At 45.4% G+C, this 17,583-nt stretch overlaps 1 protein-coding gene across 1 annotated transcript; it reads right to left on the bottom strand.

Moving 5' to 3' along the window:
- Positions 1-7,534: 7,534 nt before the first annotated feature.
- On the bottom strand, positions 7,535-10,508 carry ZBP1 (Z-DNA binding protein 1). Its single transcript, XM_069953576.1, has 8 exons — positions 10,382-10,508; positions 9,932-10,108; positions 9,688-9,756; positions 8,983-9,054; positions 8,125-8,292; positions 7,906-8,034; positions 7,734-7,820; positions 7,535-7,560 (listed from the first exon to the last, which is right to left on the bottom strand). The coding sequence occupies exons 1-8, from the start codon at positions 10,440-10,442 to the stop codon at positions 7,535-7,537; spliced, it is 789 nt and encodes a 262-aa protein (XP_069809677.1). The 5' UTR covers positions 10,443-10,508.
- Between the last annotated feature and the right edge of the window lie 7,075 nt (positions 10,509-17,583).

Genomic DNA, 17,583 nt, shown 5'->3' with positions numbered 1-17,583 from the left:
TGCAGGGCATGGGTATGACCTGAGACCAAAAGAGACTGCTGGGCAGGTCCATGACCTGAGACAACGAGAAACTGCAGGCCGTGACCTGAGACCGCCATTGATGCCTAGTACAAAGACCCTGCAGCACTGCAGAGATTATGTGCCCTATTTGTTTTGTCTTTAAAATCAAGGTGCCCCAACTGGAATCACTGGGCTCTGCCTCATCAGTCAGCAAGCCCAGAGTCTTAAAGGGGTTATCTAGAATCAGGAAATGTTTTATATAATGCTTTCCTGCTGGAGAGCATAATAAACATGTTATACTGACTGCACCTCTCCGCACTCCCCTGGTGTCCTGCTGTGGTGTCTCCAGTGTCCCTCGCTGACTGCAGCCGCCACCACTTCCAAGACAAACTCATCTGAGGAATGAGAGCCTGCTCAGCCAATCACTGGCCGCGGCGCTGTCACATCTCAGTAAGTGATTGGCAGAGCGGGCTGTCACTCCTCAGACGAGTTCGTCTCAGAAGTGGTGGCGGCTGCAGTCAGCGAGGGACACTGGAGACACCGTAGCAGGACACCAGGGGACTAGGAGAATTAATGGTCCTTTAAGACGGAGCGATAATTCGCACAATTAACGATTTTGAATGAACAATGTGTTTTTTATAACGATCGGCATTTAGACGGAACGATACATCGTACGGAAAAATCGGTTAGCAATTGTTTTGCGATCGCTTAAGCCTATCTCACACATAGGTGAAATCGTTGAAAGACTGTTTACACGGAACGATCTGCGATTTTTTTTGCAAACAGTCAACGATGATTTGAAAACATGTTGAAAGATCAAAATGAACGATTTCTCGCTCGTCGCTTGATCGTTCGCTGTGTTTACATGGAACGATTATCGCTCAAATGCGATCGTTATCGTGCAAATTCGAACGATAATCGTTCCGTCTAAAAGGACCATAAGTATAACATGTTAAATATATTCTCCAGCAGGGAAACATCATATAAAACATTTTATGACGCTGAATAACCCCTCTAAGTCGTCTATAAGCCTGATGGTCCGGCAGCATCAAACAAGGCTCATCTGACTTTGTTTTCAGCCCAGCAGTTATGGAGTTAACTTGGACAGGGAAGGGTCCTGATCATCTCAGCTGGGAGGATAGACATGGAGCAGATCAGCACTGGGTGAATGAGGGATTATTGCTGGTTCCTTCCTCCTCCACAGATCCTGACCTGAGATGTGGTGACCCAGGAGCCGGGTGGGATCAGCTCCTCTTTATACAGGTAGGACATGTACGTTGCTTCTTTTGGCCCCTATATCGCTTTTACTTATATGTTTATGTGCAGTATTTGTAGCCAAAACCAGAGCTGGTCCAAAACACAGGTGGGGTGCAGAGGTCTCCCTTATAGTTTCCTCTCTTTTGGATTAACTCTTGGTTTAGCTACAAATTCTGACAAAACATTCCATGTGAACAGAGCTTTATTGTTGGAATATGTCCTATTGAGGCGAAGATACTGAGGGTCCCCTCTGACACGAGACCCCGGTATTATAAATGGTACATGGTAGGCGAGGGGCTATTACAGATTTTATACTAGGGCCCAGGAGATATACGTTACATCTCTAGGGACCCCTAACTCCATACTTACAAAGACAAGATGCTGCTGTATGTGACATCCAGGAACATGAGAAAGCTCAGCGACTACTTTGCTTCTCACTTATGCTGCATTTACACGGAACGATTATCGCTCAAATTTTCACAATAACGATCGCATTTGAGGGATAATCGTTCTGTGTAAACACAGCAAACGATCAAGCGATGAGCGAAAAATCATGTTCTCAATGTTCTCAAAATGCCGTTCGTCGTTCGCTAAAAATTCGCAGATCGCTTTGTGTAAACAGTCTTTCAAAGATTCACCCTATGTAAAAGATGGGCTTAAGTGATCTTAAAAACGATCGCAATAACGATTTTTCTCACGAATCTTCTAACGATTTTTCTCCATCTAAACGCTGATCATTATAAAAACCAAATCGTTGATTCAAAATCGTTAATCGTTTGATTGGGCGAATTATCGTTCCGTGTAAACCCAGCATTAGTTGATATAGCTGAGAGCAGCTGCTGTGGGTGATTGTCCAGCATTAGAAACACATTACTGCTTTCTTCCAGAACCAGCGCCACCCCTGTCCATAGGTTGTGTTTGGTATTGCAGCTCAGCTCCAGTAAAGTGAATTAGGTCTAAATGAGATCCTCTTCTGCTCCGACCAAGAAGTCTATGAGGTGCTGATCAGTGCAAAACCCATAATTTATTGTAAACACTTTACACATTTTAGGGATAAAAGTCTATAGATAGAACCTATCACCATTAGAAGGTAACGTCTCCGGTCAGCGGCACGGTCTGCCCATCTCACCTGGTACACCCACAGGGTCGTATAGTCCATAAATATATAAGGTGTGAAGGATGGAGCGATCAGGCAAGGGCCACTGCGGACGAGGTGATGACCCCACACTCTTCACCATTGTTGTCTCGGTCGTCCAGGGTTACACATCCGAGTCCATTGCAGATACCGGAGATATTAAAGGTTTGTTCACAGAGGCTGGAGGGGACAGGGGAGGAGGTACGAGGGGCGCTGAAGGGTCCTGAAAGAAAGAGTATAAGAATGTATTTAAGTTCAGGAAAAGAAACACGTAGTAGCACTCACCCGTACTTCAGCTTAGCGACTTTATTGCATCCACAAGTTGCGGGGAGGGGAAGGGTTCAGGTGTGTTCGCGTCCTGGTCGACAGAGGGGGCGTATCCCCGAAACGGCCGTCCCAGGACGCGAACACACCTGAACCCTTCCCCTCCCCGCAACTTGTGGATGCAATAAAGTCGCTAAGCTGAAGTACGGGTGAGTGCTACTACGTGTTTCTTTTCCTGAATTATAGTAGTTATATTCTTGTATATAGGAGCAGTATTATAGTAGTTATATTCTTGTATATAGGAGCAGTATTATAGTAGTTATATTCCTGTATATAGGAGCAGTATTATAGTAGTTATATTCTTGTATATAGGAGCAGTATTATAGTAGTTATATTCCTGTATATAGGAGCAGTATTATAGTAGTTATATTCCTGTATATAGGAGCAGTATTATAGTAGTTATATTCTTGTATATAGGAGCAGTATTATAGTAGTTATATTCCTGTATATAGGAACAGGGCCGTCTTACCCATTGGGCATGGTAGGCGGCTGCCCGGGGGCCCTTGCGTCCTAGGGGGCCCCCCCCCTTCCCCTTCTCTTGCTACCGCAAGCACTTTCTTGCTTGCGGTCACAAGAGGAAATCCGGCCCAGCTGATGCGTCGCTCCCTGGGGGATTCTCAGGAAGCGCACGCATCAGGAACCTCAGTGCGCGTCGCTGGGGCTTCCTGTACCGGAAGTCCCGGCCCGGGCGCACACTGAGCTTCCGGATGTGTGCGCTCCCTGAGAATTCCCCAGGGAGCGACGCATCAGCCAGGGGCAGAAGAGAAGAGGAGGCAGCGACAAGGGAGCGCTGGTAGGTGAGTTGGGTGTTTTGTTTTTTTTATCTGCTGTGCAGGGGGGAGCCATCTATGGGGGGAGGGGGGGATACAGGGGGGAGCCATCTATAGGGGGGGATACAGGGGAGAGCCATCTATATGAGGGGGGGGGATACAGGGGGGAACCATCTATAGGGGGGGGATACAGGGGGGAGCCATCTATACGAGGGGGGGATACAGGGGGGAACCATCTATAGGGGGGGGATACAGGGGGGAGCCATCTATACGAGGGGGGGGGATACAGGGAGGAGCCATCTATACGAGGAGGGGGGATACAGGGGGGAGCCATCTATACGAGGAGGGGGGGATACAGGGGGAGCCATCTATAGGGATGGATACAGGGGGGAGCCATCTATAAGGGGGGAATATGGGGGAGCCATGTATAGGGGGGGACGCGAACACACCTGAACCCTTCCCCTTCCCGCAACTTGTGGATGCAATAAAGTCACTAAGCTGAAGTACGGGTGAGTGCTACTACGTGTTTCTTTTCCTGAACTTTGGTATATCTTGCCTCTGTAGTCTGCACCCCCACCCAGCAGCCGTATCCACATTTATTGTCTGGCTCAAGACCGTTCCAAAGACCCATTCCACACAGTGTATATCTGGAGCGGTGCAGGTCTCTACATCTCACCACCTATAAGAATGTATTTACTATGCCGAAAGGATAAGCGGTAGCTGACAAAGAGGTCCATGTCACAAAGTCCCCTTACATAATGAGCAGCCATCATACAGAGCTGCTGCCCACAGATGGCTCCAAGGCTGATACCGTTACATAGAACATTTGGTAGTATTGTAACATGGACTAAGTACATGGAAAGTTATTGTTATTTGGACACTAATATGGCAGATACTGGTATATAGTACAAAAGGATACAGTTATATAACATGGCTGATACCACACATGAGGCCGTACTGTTATATGGACTAATTTCTCATTATGCTATATAGAATATGCGGTACTGTTATATAGTATCACTGATATTATTATATGGAACATGGAAGAAGGTTCTATATGGCTAATACTATTATATAGAACATGAGGCGGTAATGTAACTAATATGGCTGATAACTATTATACAGAACATAGGGAGGTATAGTACTGCTATAAGGTGGTGTTATAGAGACAATACTATGGCTGATACTATTATATAGAACATGAGGCGGTAATGTAACTAATATGGCTGATACTATTATATAGAACATAGGGAGTTGTAGTACTTCTATAAGGTGGTGTTGTAGAACATGAGGGGGTAATGTTATAGAGACAATACTATGGCTGATACTATTATATAGAACATGAGGCGGTAATGTAACTAATATGGCTAATACTATTATATAGAACATAGGGAGGTATAGTACTGCTATAAGGTGGTGTCATAGAGACAATACTATGGCTGATACTATTATATAGAACTTAGGGAGGTATAGTACTGCTATAAGGTGGTGTCATAGAACATGAGGGGTAATGTTATAGAGACAATACTATGGCTGATACTATTATTTAGAACATAGGGAGGTATAGTACTGCTATAAGGTGGTGTCATAGAGACAATACTATGGCTGATACTATTATATAGAACATAGGGAGGTATAGTACTGCTATAAAGTGGTATAGAGACAATACTATGGCTGATACTATTATATAGAACATAGGGAGGTATAGTACTGCTATAAGGTGGTGTCATAGAACATGAGGGGTAATGTTATAGAGACAATACTATGGCTGATACTATTGTTATAGAAAATAGTGGATAATACTGTAATAGAGAACAAAAGGAGGTACTGTTACTGATACTAGTATGGCTGACATTATACAGAACATAAGGAGGTATTATTGGGGTCTGTTCACACTTTGCTGTAATATCCCTATTTAAAGGCGCAATTACTATGAGCTCACAGCTGTAATTACTATTCGGATGCAGCGTGTGAATAGGTGGTGATATGGCTGATACTGTAATGAATATTATGAGGGTACTGTTACGGCCCTATTCCACGGGACGATTATCGTTCGCATAATCGTTAACGATAAACGATCCAAACGACCGCTATTGCGAAAGACCTGAAATCGTTCACCCATTTACATGGAACGATAATCGTTACTTATGATCGTTCTTGCAGTCGTCTTGTTGTCGTTATTGCGTTTGTCACTACCGCGAACGACCGAACGTCATCTTATTCAATGCGAACAATTTGCGAACGAGCAACGATAAAAAAAAGGTTCAGGTCTTATTAAACAATCAACGATTTCTCGTTCTGTCGTTAATCGTTAACTGCTATTCAAACGAATGCTTATCGTTTAGATTCGAACGATTTAACGATAATCTGAACGATAATCGTCCCGTGGAATAGGGCCCTTATACTGATACCACCATGTAATTGGTGCTAACTGTAGTAAACATGAGGGGAACCCTCTGAGATCTGCTATGGACACAATGTCACGTACCCTCAGCGTTTACCACACTCCATTCATTGGCATCTCTGCATTGTTGCTGAGGCTCCGCCCCCTGCGCCGCCATGTCTGGGTCTCTATATTCATATTGGGGATTAACATTTCCTGTGGAATAGAGGTGAGTGATCTATTAGTGTCTGCAGTTTATAATATACAAAATACAATATAAGTGCAAATGACCCAAAGCCCCTGCTACAGGTGCGACTAAAAGGAGCCATAATGTACCGCACACTAGTGGTGTCTATGAAGGGCAGCGCCCTGAGGTGGCACAGAGAGCCATCTTCTTATTAAATTGGTTGCTATGGGCAACGCGGCCACCATTTGTAATAATCTACACATACGAGGCCTAGTAAGCCTGAGCGTCCTTGTTGCTCATAGCAACCAATCAGACTCTGGCTTCTACTGCGCTTACGTTGCTATGGGCAATAGCTATTTTCTGTTCCCAGTTTCGGGATTAGTGGCCGCTGATTGGCGCTTCTTGTTACCTATTCCGCTGAGATGGTCGACAATCCCATCTGCGGCTTCCCATGGCGGTCCGGACTGGTGCGCAGCCATCTGACTGGTATCACCAGGTGAATACAGCAAAGTGCCGGGGTGAAAATGACATATCAGTGTATCCTAATCTATCATGTGTGATACTGCCTGCTGGGCCATGTATCTAAACCTGTCATGTGTGATACTGCCTGCTGAGCCATGTACAGTATCTAAACCTGTCATGTGTGATACTGTCTGCTGAGCTGTATATCTAAGCATATCTTGTGATACTGCCTGCTGAGCCATGTATCTAAACCTGTCATGTGTGATACTGCCTGCTGAGCTGTATATCTAAGCATATTGTGTGATACTGTCTGCCGTGCCATGTATCTAAACCTGTCATGTGTGATACTGTCTGCTGAGCTGTATATCTAAGCATATCTTGTGATACTGTCTGCTGAGCCATGTATCTATCATGTAGCCATCTGCTAAACTATTTATCTAAGCCTGCCATGTGTGATACAGCCTCAGGACATTTACCAGTACCTGTTTTGATTGGCGGTGTATCCCCCTTAGTCAGCCATGTTGTATCCCCGACTGTGAAGGAATTGCACCCCTGAATGTTAATGTTGTAGATTTTCGTTATAGTCTGTAGTGAATTCATCATCTGAGATCCTGGAACAAACAGAACGGCCGTGTAAAGGACACGCAGCTTCTATAAGCAGGCCTTAAAGGGCAAATCCATCCAAAGTGCAGAATTATCTCACTACTTTTTTGTCTATGGGACGTCACATTACGATGATAGGGGGTGTGGGGAGTGACAGTACTGTCTTATAAGAGGTTCTTATTGGATGGACATTTCCTTTAAGTTTTCCTTACTATGACTACATAGAGAGACACAACTCACCGTATTGCAGGCAACTCTCTCCTGGTAGGAGTCCGGCCAGATTCGGCTCATTCGTCACCATATTATTGGCTGATGGACTCGTCTCCTCTGTATAGACAAAGAAATTTCAGCTCAGCGACTGTTAATTCACAAGCTCCGCCCCACTCTGACTGGGGGTGGAGCCCTCATGAGAGCTATAGAGAAATACAAAATGGCTGCCCTGGAAAATCGAGGATAAATAAATAACGGGAATTGGGAAACTTGTATATTTTAAGGACCGTCATAACCGCTATTGTTATATAAGAGGTTTTTCTGGCATTTAGTGAAGCTGATGAACAATTCCTTTAAGTGCTTCATGCTATTGATATGACCACATACAGACACACAACTCACCGTACTGCAGGCGAATCTCTCCAGGTAGGGGTCCGGTTGGATTTGGCTCATCCCTCATTGTATTATTGGGTGATGGACCCATCTCCCCTGTACACACAAAAAAAATTCACCTTGGTGACCGTTAATTCACAAGCTCCGCCCGCTGCCCTTCCCTAGGGCGGAGCCCTCTTACCGATGCCGCTATCCCTCCTGAAGTCTTTATCATCAGAGGATGCCCCGCTGTCCATTTCGATATAGGACTGGTTGATGGCGGAGTCCTCAGAACTGGGGATCGGAGATCCACACGATTTCTTATTGAGATCTGAAAATGACCAAAAAGTGTGATTTGTTTGTAAATATTCCTCTGCCGACCGCTGTACGTGTAACATTAGCGCAATGATCACCATTATACCTGTATTTATACTCCACAGCTTCTTCTCATCGTGGCTCAGGAAAAGTGACTGCTTCATCCTGTAAAGGTCGGGGTTCACGTACTTCGCTGACCCCATCCCCAACGCCATGGCGATCGTTCTGGCTTTAGATGGTGGATTGGACTTCAAGAAGTCGTAGATCTGTTTCTCTGTGATGGGGGATACGTTATAGTCCCATTACTTCATGGTCTTATCCTAAAGGCACAATATCGAGGAAGGAAGCGAGTGACGACCTGTTTGTTCAGCGCTCGCTTCCTCCTTATTTCCCGCCCGCTGCCGGCGCTATTACACAAAGAGATTACTGTCCGTAACAGCCCATAGTCGACCAAGTGCAGCCGATAATCGATGGTGTAATACGACCTTAAGGGTGTGTTTACACAGACAGATTATTGAAGCCAAAGCCAGGAACAGACTATAGAGGTCATAAAGGAAAGATCAATTCCTGCCTTTGTTTTCACCAATCGTCATATACTACAGTCTACAATCAATCGTAATTACGATTGTAACTAACGACCATTGTCCTGAGTAATATGGTGAATGATTTCAGGTCATTTCCTACAGTGCTCGTTTTCCATTGTTTATCGGAGAAAACGAAAAAATTGCTTTCTCTTATTCCTCCATTCCTTCATATACAAAGCTATGCAGTCACCACTAGGGGGAGCTCATCGCATACAGAGTTATAAAGCACCCACTGAACTCAATAGTAAGCTCAATATCAATATCATTATGGAGGGTTTTTATTTATTTATTTTTATGTTTAATTTGGTTAATTTTCTCTTTTTCTTCTTCTCAACAGAGAGACGCCCCATAATGAATTTACTTATAACCCGTTTACTTACGTAATCCCGATAGGTGAATGGCAGCTGGTGCTGTCTCTGTTGGACATCCGTAGTTTGCTTTTCCTTTGGCATCTAAAGTAAAAAAAAAAATCCAGGAATCCAGGAATTTCTGAGATCCTCTCTGACTCTGCCTCCACATGGGGGATTACTGGACACTGCCGATTATCACACACCCATTATCTATTGCTGGGAATAGTCAGATCTAATGGTGTAATACTGTCTGTGGCCAGCAGGTGGCACTGCAGACTTTAGTCTACCCTCCGAAATTGAAAAGTTTGTGTCCCAGTTTGCGGCCTGATTTTGGTTACCATGGATACAAGTAGCGATAGTTTTTAGACTGAGCACATCCGCGGATGAGGACCGCTTATATAGATTACTTACAAGGGTAGCTGAGATATGGGGAGCTGTTTGCAAAGTTCTGACATCTCAGCTTCCTATTTGGATGCATTACAGCAATCTCAAAGCGGCTGCAGAAGTCCCTATTATATATATAGAAATGGGGTCGCGACACATACCGCCATGCTGTACTCTGTAGATCATGATGTAAGGAGATGGGGTTGAGAGCAGCAATCCACCAGGATCTTACGATGGTCGTGAACCCCATTTACTTGCATTGTGCTGGAATCTACTGGGCACAACTTGGCGGTATCTTGTCACATGACCCCTGCTGTGGCCAGAAGCACCGTGTAGCCCCACGTCACGTACCGTTGCCGGCGTCACTGGCGAACACTCCGGAATCTTCCAGGTTTTCCTCTCCGGTTGCGCCATCATTTTCTAATTTAACGACAAATTATGGAGATTATTTCCAATAACGAGGGGTTACAATGTAATCCTTACAGAGATGAAAAAAACATGGTGGCCTGCTTCTAAAAACAGCGCCACCCCGTCCACAGGTCATGTGTGGTACTGCAGCTTCAGATGAATTTCACCGCCACTCCCTATAACTAACCTGTGCCGCCTGATGCTTTAATGAGCCAGACCCGGGATTTCTGCTCCAGCAGCTGCTTCTCCATCATCTTGTACAGATCCGGATTCACATCTCTGGAGTATTTCTTTCCTAAGCCCTTGGCGATGCTCAGAGCCGTCTGTGGCCCGCTGTGCTGCAGGTGGCGGTATATATCCTTCTCTGTAACAGAAATAACATGAGATTCCCGATATGTCGTCAATGTAGCGGATCCTCGTGTCCTCCACGTCTCCATCAATGTCTATGGGCCTTCCATGGATGGCGCTGCTCTCTAACATGAGCCAGGTTGTGATGCATATGGCGGTATATGGATTTGGGGGCTCATCTGGTTTTATATGGGTGCCACGTTAGTGAGGTCTACAGAGGGGGCACAAGGTGGCACATAGAAGCCATTCAATGCTTGGACTGGTAGTCCCCAGGAGGCCGGGCACTCACCTGAAGGGGTCAGGACACTGGGTATATCCGCCTTGATCCGCGTCCTTCTACTTTCCGCCATTGTATCTGTGTTTGGAAATCATGAGAGAGGCGTGAGCAGAGAAGTGCCTCACCGCTATCGCCCAGCTTTCCTATAACCCTGAGAGGCCTGCACAGCTAGATGGGAAAGAAGGAGTGACTTCCAATATGGCGGCACTATAGCTTCCTAGTGTGTATCTAATATTAGATACCGGAAGCTGAGTGGCACCCGATGATACCCTCCGTGTCAGCCATGTTACTTGCTGAGACAATACAATCAACAGAGCAAGTGTAAGTCTTACAGCTGTTGTAGAACTACAACTCCCAGCACACCCTGTAGTACTGTGGTGAAGGGATCGGTAGATCCTTACCTGGCGTGGCGGGATCCTCGCTCTTACTGTCTCCTGGATCTTGGAGGTTTCTCCTCAGGCGCGAAGTCTCACTTCTCATTCATCAGAAACGAAACCGAAACTGAATTCTTCCCTCACAGCAGAAATCATGTAACCAGGCCAGGAAAGATGACAGAGGGATAATACTAGGGTGTATCACACCACAGGAGAGGCTTAGATACACCAGCTCAGCAGACAGAATCACACCACACCCGAGAGGCTTAGATACGGTACATAGCTCAGCAGATTGTATCTACACATGGCAGGCTTAGATACTAAAGATGAGCAAAGGCTTGGATACACAGCTCAGAGAAAGAATTAAAACCCATAGGCTTAGATACAGCTGCGCCGCAGACTGTACATTACTGTAGGCCTATATACAGTAGCTTAGCAGATGGTATCACACCATAGGCTTAGATACAGCTGCGCCGCAGACTGTACATTACTGTAGGCCTTTATACAGTAGCTTAGCAGATGGTATCACACCATAGGCTTAGATACAGCTGCGCCGCAGACTGTACATTACTGTAGGCCTTTATACAGTAGCTTAGCAGATGGTATCACACCATAGGCTTAGATACAGGTGCTCCGCAGACTGTACATTACTGTAGGCCTATATACAGTAGCTTAGCAGATGGTATCACACCATAGGCTTAGATACAGCTGTGCCGCAGACTGTACATTACTGTAGGCCTTTATACAGTAGCTTAGCAGATGGTATCACACCATAGGCTTAGATACAGGTGCTCCGCAGACTGTACATTACTGTAGGCCTATATACAGTAGCTTAGCAGATGGTATGACACCATAGGCTTAGATACAGCTGCGCCGCAGACTGTACATTACTGTAGGCCTATATACAGTAGCTTAGCAGATGGTATCACACCATAGGCTTAGATACAGGTGCTCTGCAGACTGTACATTACTGTAGGCCTATATACAGTAGCTTAGCAGATGGTATCACACCATAGGCTTAGATACAGGTGCTCCGCAGACTGTACATTACTGTAGGCCTTTATACAGTAGCTTAGCAGATGGTATCACACCATAGGCTTAGATACAGGTGCTCCGCAGACTGTACATTACTGTAGGCCTATATACAGTAGCTTAGCAGATGGTATCACACCATAGGCTTAGATACAGCTGCTCCGCAGACTGTACATTACTGTAGGCCTATATACAGTAGCTTAGCAGATGGTATGACACCATAGGGGCCCCATCCCCATGAATCCCGTGCGGACCCCCACCAAACACACACACACTCTTACTTGAACCGGCGTAGTCCCCCGGTGTTTGTTAGTTCTCCCAGCTCCCTGGTGCACAAGTGATGTTACTAGGGGAGCTGGGAGAATGAATGTCAGGGGACTGTGCCGGGCCAGGTAAGTATAAGGGGGCTGGAGGTGCAGTGCTGCCTCTGGCCACAAGAGGGACTGGCAGGGTAGGAAGCCGGTGACTTCTTGTTCTGCCAGTTAGAATGCTGCGGTATTTAACTGTGAGTGTTCATCACAAAGGCTCAAAGTAAAAGGGCCAGGGGCCTGCGGGCCCCCTTAGTGCACGGGCCCCAGAGCAGTGGTGTGGACTGCCTTTACGGAAGCTGCTACACCACTTGTTACAGTAGCTCAGCAGATATGCGTGGATATAATAGCTCAGCAGACAGCATCACATCTTTAGTTTGGATACAGCTGCTCAGCAGACAGTTCCATACAGTAGACTTAGGGCCCAATTCCACCGGCTGATTATCGTTTGCATAATTAACGATTAACGATCTCAAACGCCCGCTATTGCGAAAGACCGGAAAACGTTCACTCATTTACATGGAACGATAATCGTTACTTATGATCGTATTTACGATAGTTTTTTCTTCACTATTGTGTTCGTATCTACTGCACACAACTAAACGATGTCTTCGATGCGAACGTTTTGTGAACGAGCAACGATAAAAATAGGTCCAGGTCTTATAAAGCGATCACCGATTTCTCGTTCGGTCGTTAATCGTTAACTGCATTTCAACCGAACGATTATCATTTAGATTCGAACGATTTAACGATAATCTGAACGATAATCGTCCGGTGGAATAGGGCCCTTAGATACAGTGACTGAGCTGATAGTATCACACATAACCTTGGGTACAGTAGCTCAGCTTTATTTACAAAGGTTTCCATCATGTCCCCCTTTCCCTTCTTCCTCCTGTAACATATAAAAAGGTTTCCATCATGTCCTCCTTTCCCTTCTTCCTCCTGTAACATATATAAAGGTTTCCATCATGTCCCTCCTTTCCCTTCTTCCTCCTGTAACATATATAAAGGTTTCCATCATGTCCCCCTTTCCCTTCTTCCTCCTGTAACATATATAAAGGTTTCCATCATGTCCTCCCTTTCCCTTCTTCCCCCTGTAACATATATAAAGGTTTCCATCATGTCCTCCTTTCCCTTCTTCCTCCTGTAACATATATAAAGGTTTCCATCATGTCCTCCCTTTCCCTTCTTCCTCCTGTAATATATATAAAGGTTTCCATCATGTCCTCCCTTTCCCTTCTTCCTCCTGTAACATATATAAAGGTTTCCATCATGGCCCCCCTTTCCCTTCTTCCTCCTGTAACATATATAAAGGTTTCCATCATGTCCTCCCTTTCCCTTCTTCCTCCTGTTACATATATAAAGTTTTCCATCATGTCCTCCCTTTCCCTTCTTCCCTCCTGTAACATATATAAAGGTTTCCATCATGTCCCCCCTTTCCCTTCTTCCCTCCTGTAACATATATAAAGGTTTCCATCATGTCCTCCTTTCCCTTCTTCCTCCTGTAACATATATAAAGGTTTCCATCATGTCCTCCTTTCCCTTCTTCCTCCTGTAACATAAAGGTTTCCATCATGTCCTCCCTTTCCCTTCTTCCTCCTGTTACATATATAAAGTTTTCCATCATGTCCTCCCTTTCCCTTCTTCCCTCCTGTAACATATATAAAGGTTTCCATCATGTCCCCCCTTTCCCTTCTTCCCTCCTGTAACATATATAAAGGTTTCCATCATGTCCCCCCTTTCCCTTCTTCCTCCTGTAACATATATAAAGGTTTCCATCATGTCCTACCTATCCCTTCTTCCTCCTGTAACATACATAAAGGTTTCCATCAGGTCCTCCCTTTCCCTTCTTTCCTCCAGACTATACAGATTTAGATCCTCAAAGGACAACTCCGGCCAAAAAGTATTTTTTAATATGTAATTACATAAGCAAAGTTAGACAAATTCCTAATGTACATTAATTAGGGGAAATGCACATATGCGCTATTTCCCTTAATTTAATAGATCAAGCAGTCTTCAGATTCTCTAAAAAAAAAACGTGACGTCACGAATCAGGTGTAATTCATATGGAGTGTCCAGCAGGGGGCGCACTATATGTAGAAGTCTATGGAACTGTATTGTCTATGGAAATGTATGTAATGTAGTGTTACAGTGGATCCAGTACACTATACACTTTATTGATGGAATACGTCCTTGCTCCCCAAAGTATTTCGTAAATGTATTCCATCAATAAAGTGTATAGTGTACTGTAACCGCTCTAACACTACATTACATACAGTTCCATAGACTTCTACATATAGTGTGTCTCCTGCTGGACACTCCATATGAATTACACCTGATTCGTGACGTCACTTTATTTTTTTAGAGAATTTGAAGCCTGTCTGATGTATAAATTAAGGGAAATAGCAGTATATGTGCATTTCCCATAAAATACTTTACATTAGGAATTTGTCTAACTTTCCTTATGTAATTACATATTAAAAAATACTTTAGGCTGGACTTCTCCTTTAAGTCTTTTCTGATATGTTTTATACCTGACGCACTCTCCACCATTTTTATAGCGGTATTTGGACCCGTTCTATGTTATCACTATCTGTATGTAGGCGAGGTCTCCAGAACTGGACACAGTATTCCAGATGTGATGTCACTAGCTCTATACAGCGGCATAGCAAACAATTGCCCTGATCGTATATACTAACCTATAACATACATAGGACTATACAGGAGCACAATGATCTGATCGCTGCCCCACACCTCGTCCTACATTGCCGCATGGTTCTCCTGATGCCGCCATCTTGGAATAAATACACCAGCTCAGCTGACAGTATCACAAATGATACAGGCTTAGATACAGGAACTCAGGAGACACGATCAGATTAGATACACTGGCTCAGCATCCAGTATAACTGATGAGGAGGATTAGATAAAGGAGCTCAGCAGACTGTATCACACATGATAGGCTTGGATACATAGGCTCATTAGACAGAATCATACATGATCAGATAAGTTGCATTAGTACAGCAGACAGTATCACACATGAGAGGCTTAGATACACCTCTTAGTGCTCAGTATCATACATGGTGGTTAGAGAGACAACTACTGAGTAGTATACATGGAGGCTGCAATGGAGTCTCATACAGGAGCTCAGCTGACAGTATCACACAATGAAATTAGATACATAGGCTCAGCAGGCAGTATCACACACAGAGGCCTTACATACAGCACTTACATACAGCAGCTTAGCTCTGTGTCACATACATTGGCTCAGATACACTGGAGAGACATAGAGAGGCAGCAATGTGGGCTCAGCAGATGGTATCACATGAAAGGATTAGATACGCAAGCTCTGCATACAGTATCACACGATAGGATTAGATACGCAAGCTTTGCATACAGTATCACACGATAGGATTAGATACGCGAGCTCTGCATACAGTATCACACGATAGGATTAGATACGCAAGCTCTGCATACAGTATCACACGATAGGATTAGATACGCAAGGTCAGCAGACAGTATTACACTCAGTATCACATCCACTGGCTTAGATACACTGCAGAGATGCAGCAATGGATGTTACAGGACAGGAGTTCCAGGACTGCGCTCACGGCGCCCTCTTGTGGTAACACTGCGCTCACGGCGCCCTCTTGTGGTAACACTGCGCTTACGGCGCCCTCTTGTGGTAACACTGCGCTAACGGCGCCCTCTTGTGGTAACACTGAGCTCACAGCGCCCTCTTGTGGTAACACTGCGCTCACGGCGCCCTCTTGTGGTAACACTGCGCTCACGGCGCCCTCTTGTGGTAACACTGAGCTCACGGCGCCCTCTTGTGGTAACACTGAGCTCACGGCGCCCTCTTGTGGTAACACTGAGCTCACGGCGCCCTCTTGTGGTAACACTGAGCTCACGGCGCCCTCTTGTGGTAACACTGCGCTCACTGCGCCCTCTTGTGGTAACACTGAGCTCACGGCGCCCTCTTGTGGACTATGCAAAAGTTTTTGCTAGAGGAAAACTTTCAGAACTGATGGCAAGTTTTGGGGGAAGAGCGACATCTGGTGGCAGAAGTGTGTCTGTGCAGGGTGAAGAATCCCAGTGTGCAGTATAGGAGCTGTGGGCGCTCAGTGCTGCCTCTTACAGTCTGTGCCATCTCATCAGCCTTCTGTGTGACCCCTAGGAGTGGACTATCTGTCAGTACCTTGCTCTAGCCTCTAGGCTTCTATAGCTGCTGTGTGCACCAGGTTGGGGTGCTGTGTGCTGCTCACCATCTATTTTAGGATTTTATCCATAGAAATAAATTAGCTGTATAGTGACATAGTGGTATGGTGTATAGTCCCTCCCCTCCATCCCCTATATACCCTCCTATATGCCCACTGTCCGGTATATTCCCCAGCCCCATCTCTCTGGGATCCTCCGTTCTCTATTCATCTTCTAGCATCTTTCCAGTCGCCCGGGGTATCACGGCCGCCCCATATCAGGTCAGCATTTACAGCATTACACACAGAGCATTTTCTCTTATTTGCCTCATACCCCTTGAACCCCACAGATAATCTTTAATCTCCACTCTCCTTCCCCCAGTTCTCAGCTGCTGCTTTCTGCTGAAGACACACAAATCTGTGTGTGAGCTTTTCTCTCTGTCTCCCCCTCCTCCTTCCCCCCTCCCTTCTGAGACGGCTGATGTAAACAAGTCCCTGGCAGACTTTATCTGAAACTTTGTAGCTTCTCTGTAATGCTGGGAGGGTTATTCTTAGGTCAAAAGCTGCTGATGAACTCAGTGATTATCCCTCCCAGCGTTACAAAGAAGCTACAAAGTTGAAGATAAAGCCAGCCAGGGACTTGTTTACATCAGCTGTCTCAGAAGGGAGGAGGGGGGGCAGAGAGAAAAGCCCATACACAGATGTTTGTGTCTTCAGCAGAAAGCAGCAGCTGAGAAGTATGGAAGGAATTGTTAGTCTCACCATGGGCAGCAACATATCAAAAGTTATGTATGAGTGGAGTACCCCTTTAACTGTGTCTTACTAGCTGTTACTCTAACTGTGAGGGGCTTACCTCTATATTGTACCCTCTAAGTGGGTGAGATTCTCTCTGACCTTCCTTTTCCATAGTCTTCCTCGCCTACATTAAACATACAGGACATTATAGATATCGCTACTTTTTCTCCTGACACTTCATATCCTGGATTTTATTCACCCCCCCCCCCCCTCCTTCCATCCAGGCTGTTAGGGCATGCTGGGAGTTGTAGTCATGCGGCAGGTTAGGAACCAGGGGTCTAGTTAGTTACACATCCTGGACTCCAGACTGATACACTGTAACAAAGTACCAGTGCAGGGAGCATTGTGCATGTAACTGTAACGACCCCTCAGCTGTGAGATACATTGCCACATGAGGGCTGTGCCTGGCTACACTGAATACAACTGTAACAAACAGTCAGCTGTGAGAAGGATTGGGGCAGGAGCGGATCCCATTCACTGACAGCAAGCAGGATATTGTTGAGCTTTTCCTT

Source organism: Dendropsophus ebraccatus, chromosome 14 (genome assembly GCF_027789765.1).
Source record: "Dendropsophus ebraccatus isolate aDenEbr1 chromosome 14, aDenEbr1.pat, whole genome shotgun sequence".
Classification (NCBI taxonomy): domain Eukaryota; kingdom Metazoa; phylum Chordata; class Amphibia; order Anura; family Hylidae; genus Dendropsophus; species Dendropsophus ebraccatus.
Note: the sequence above shows the minus strand (reverse complement) of the source record. Positions and strands in the feature narration are given on the sequence as shown.

Coding starts and splice junctions, on each gene's coding strand:
- ZBP1 (XM_069953576.1), bottom strand. CDS start 10,442: ATGGCGGAAAGTAGAAGGACGCGGATCAAGGCGGATATACCCAGTGTC. Junction 8,035..8,124: donor GCTGTGGAGTATAAATACAG/GTATAATGGTGA, acceptor GGTCATTTTCAG/ATCTCAATAAGAAATCGTGT. Junction 7,561..7,733: donor AGAGATTCGCCTGCAGTACG/GTGAGTTGTGTG, acceptor TCGATTTTCCAG/GGCAGCCATTTTGTATTTCT.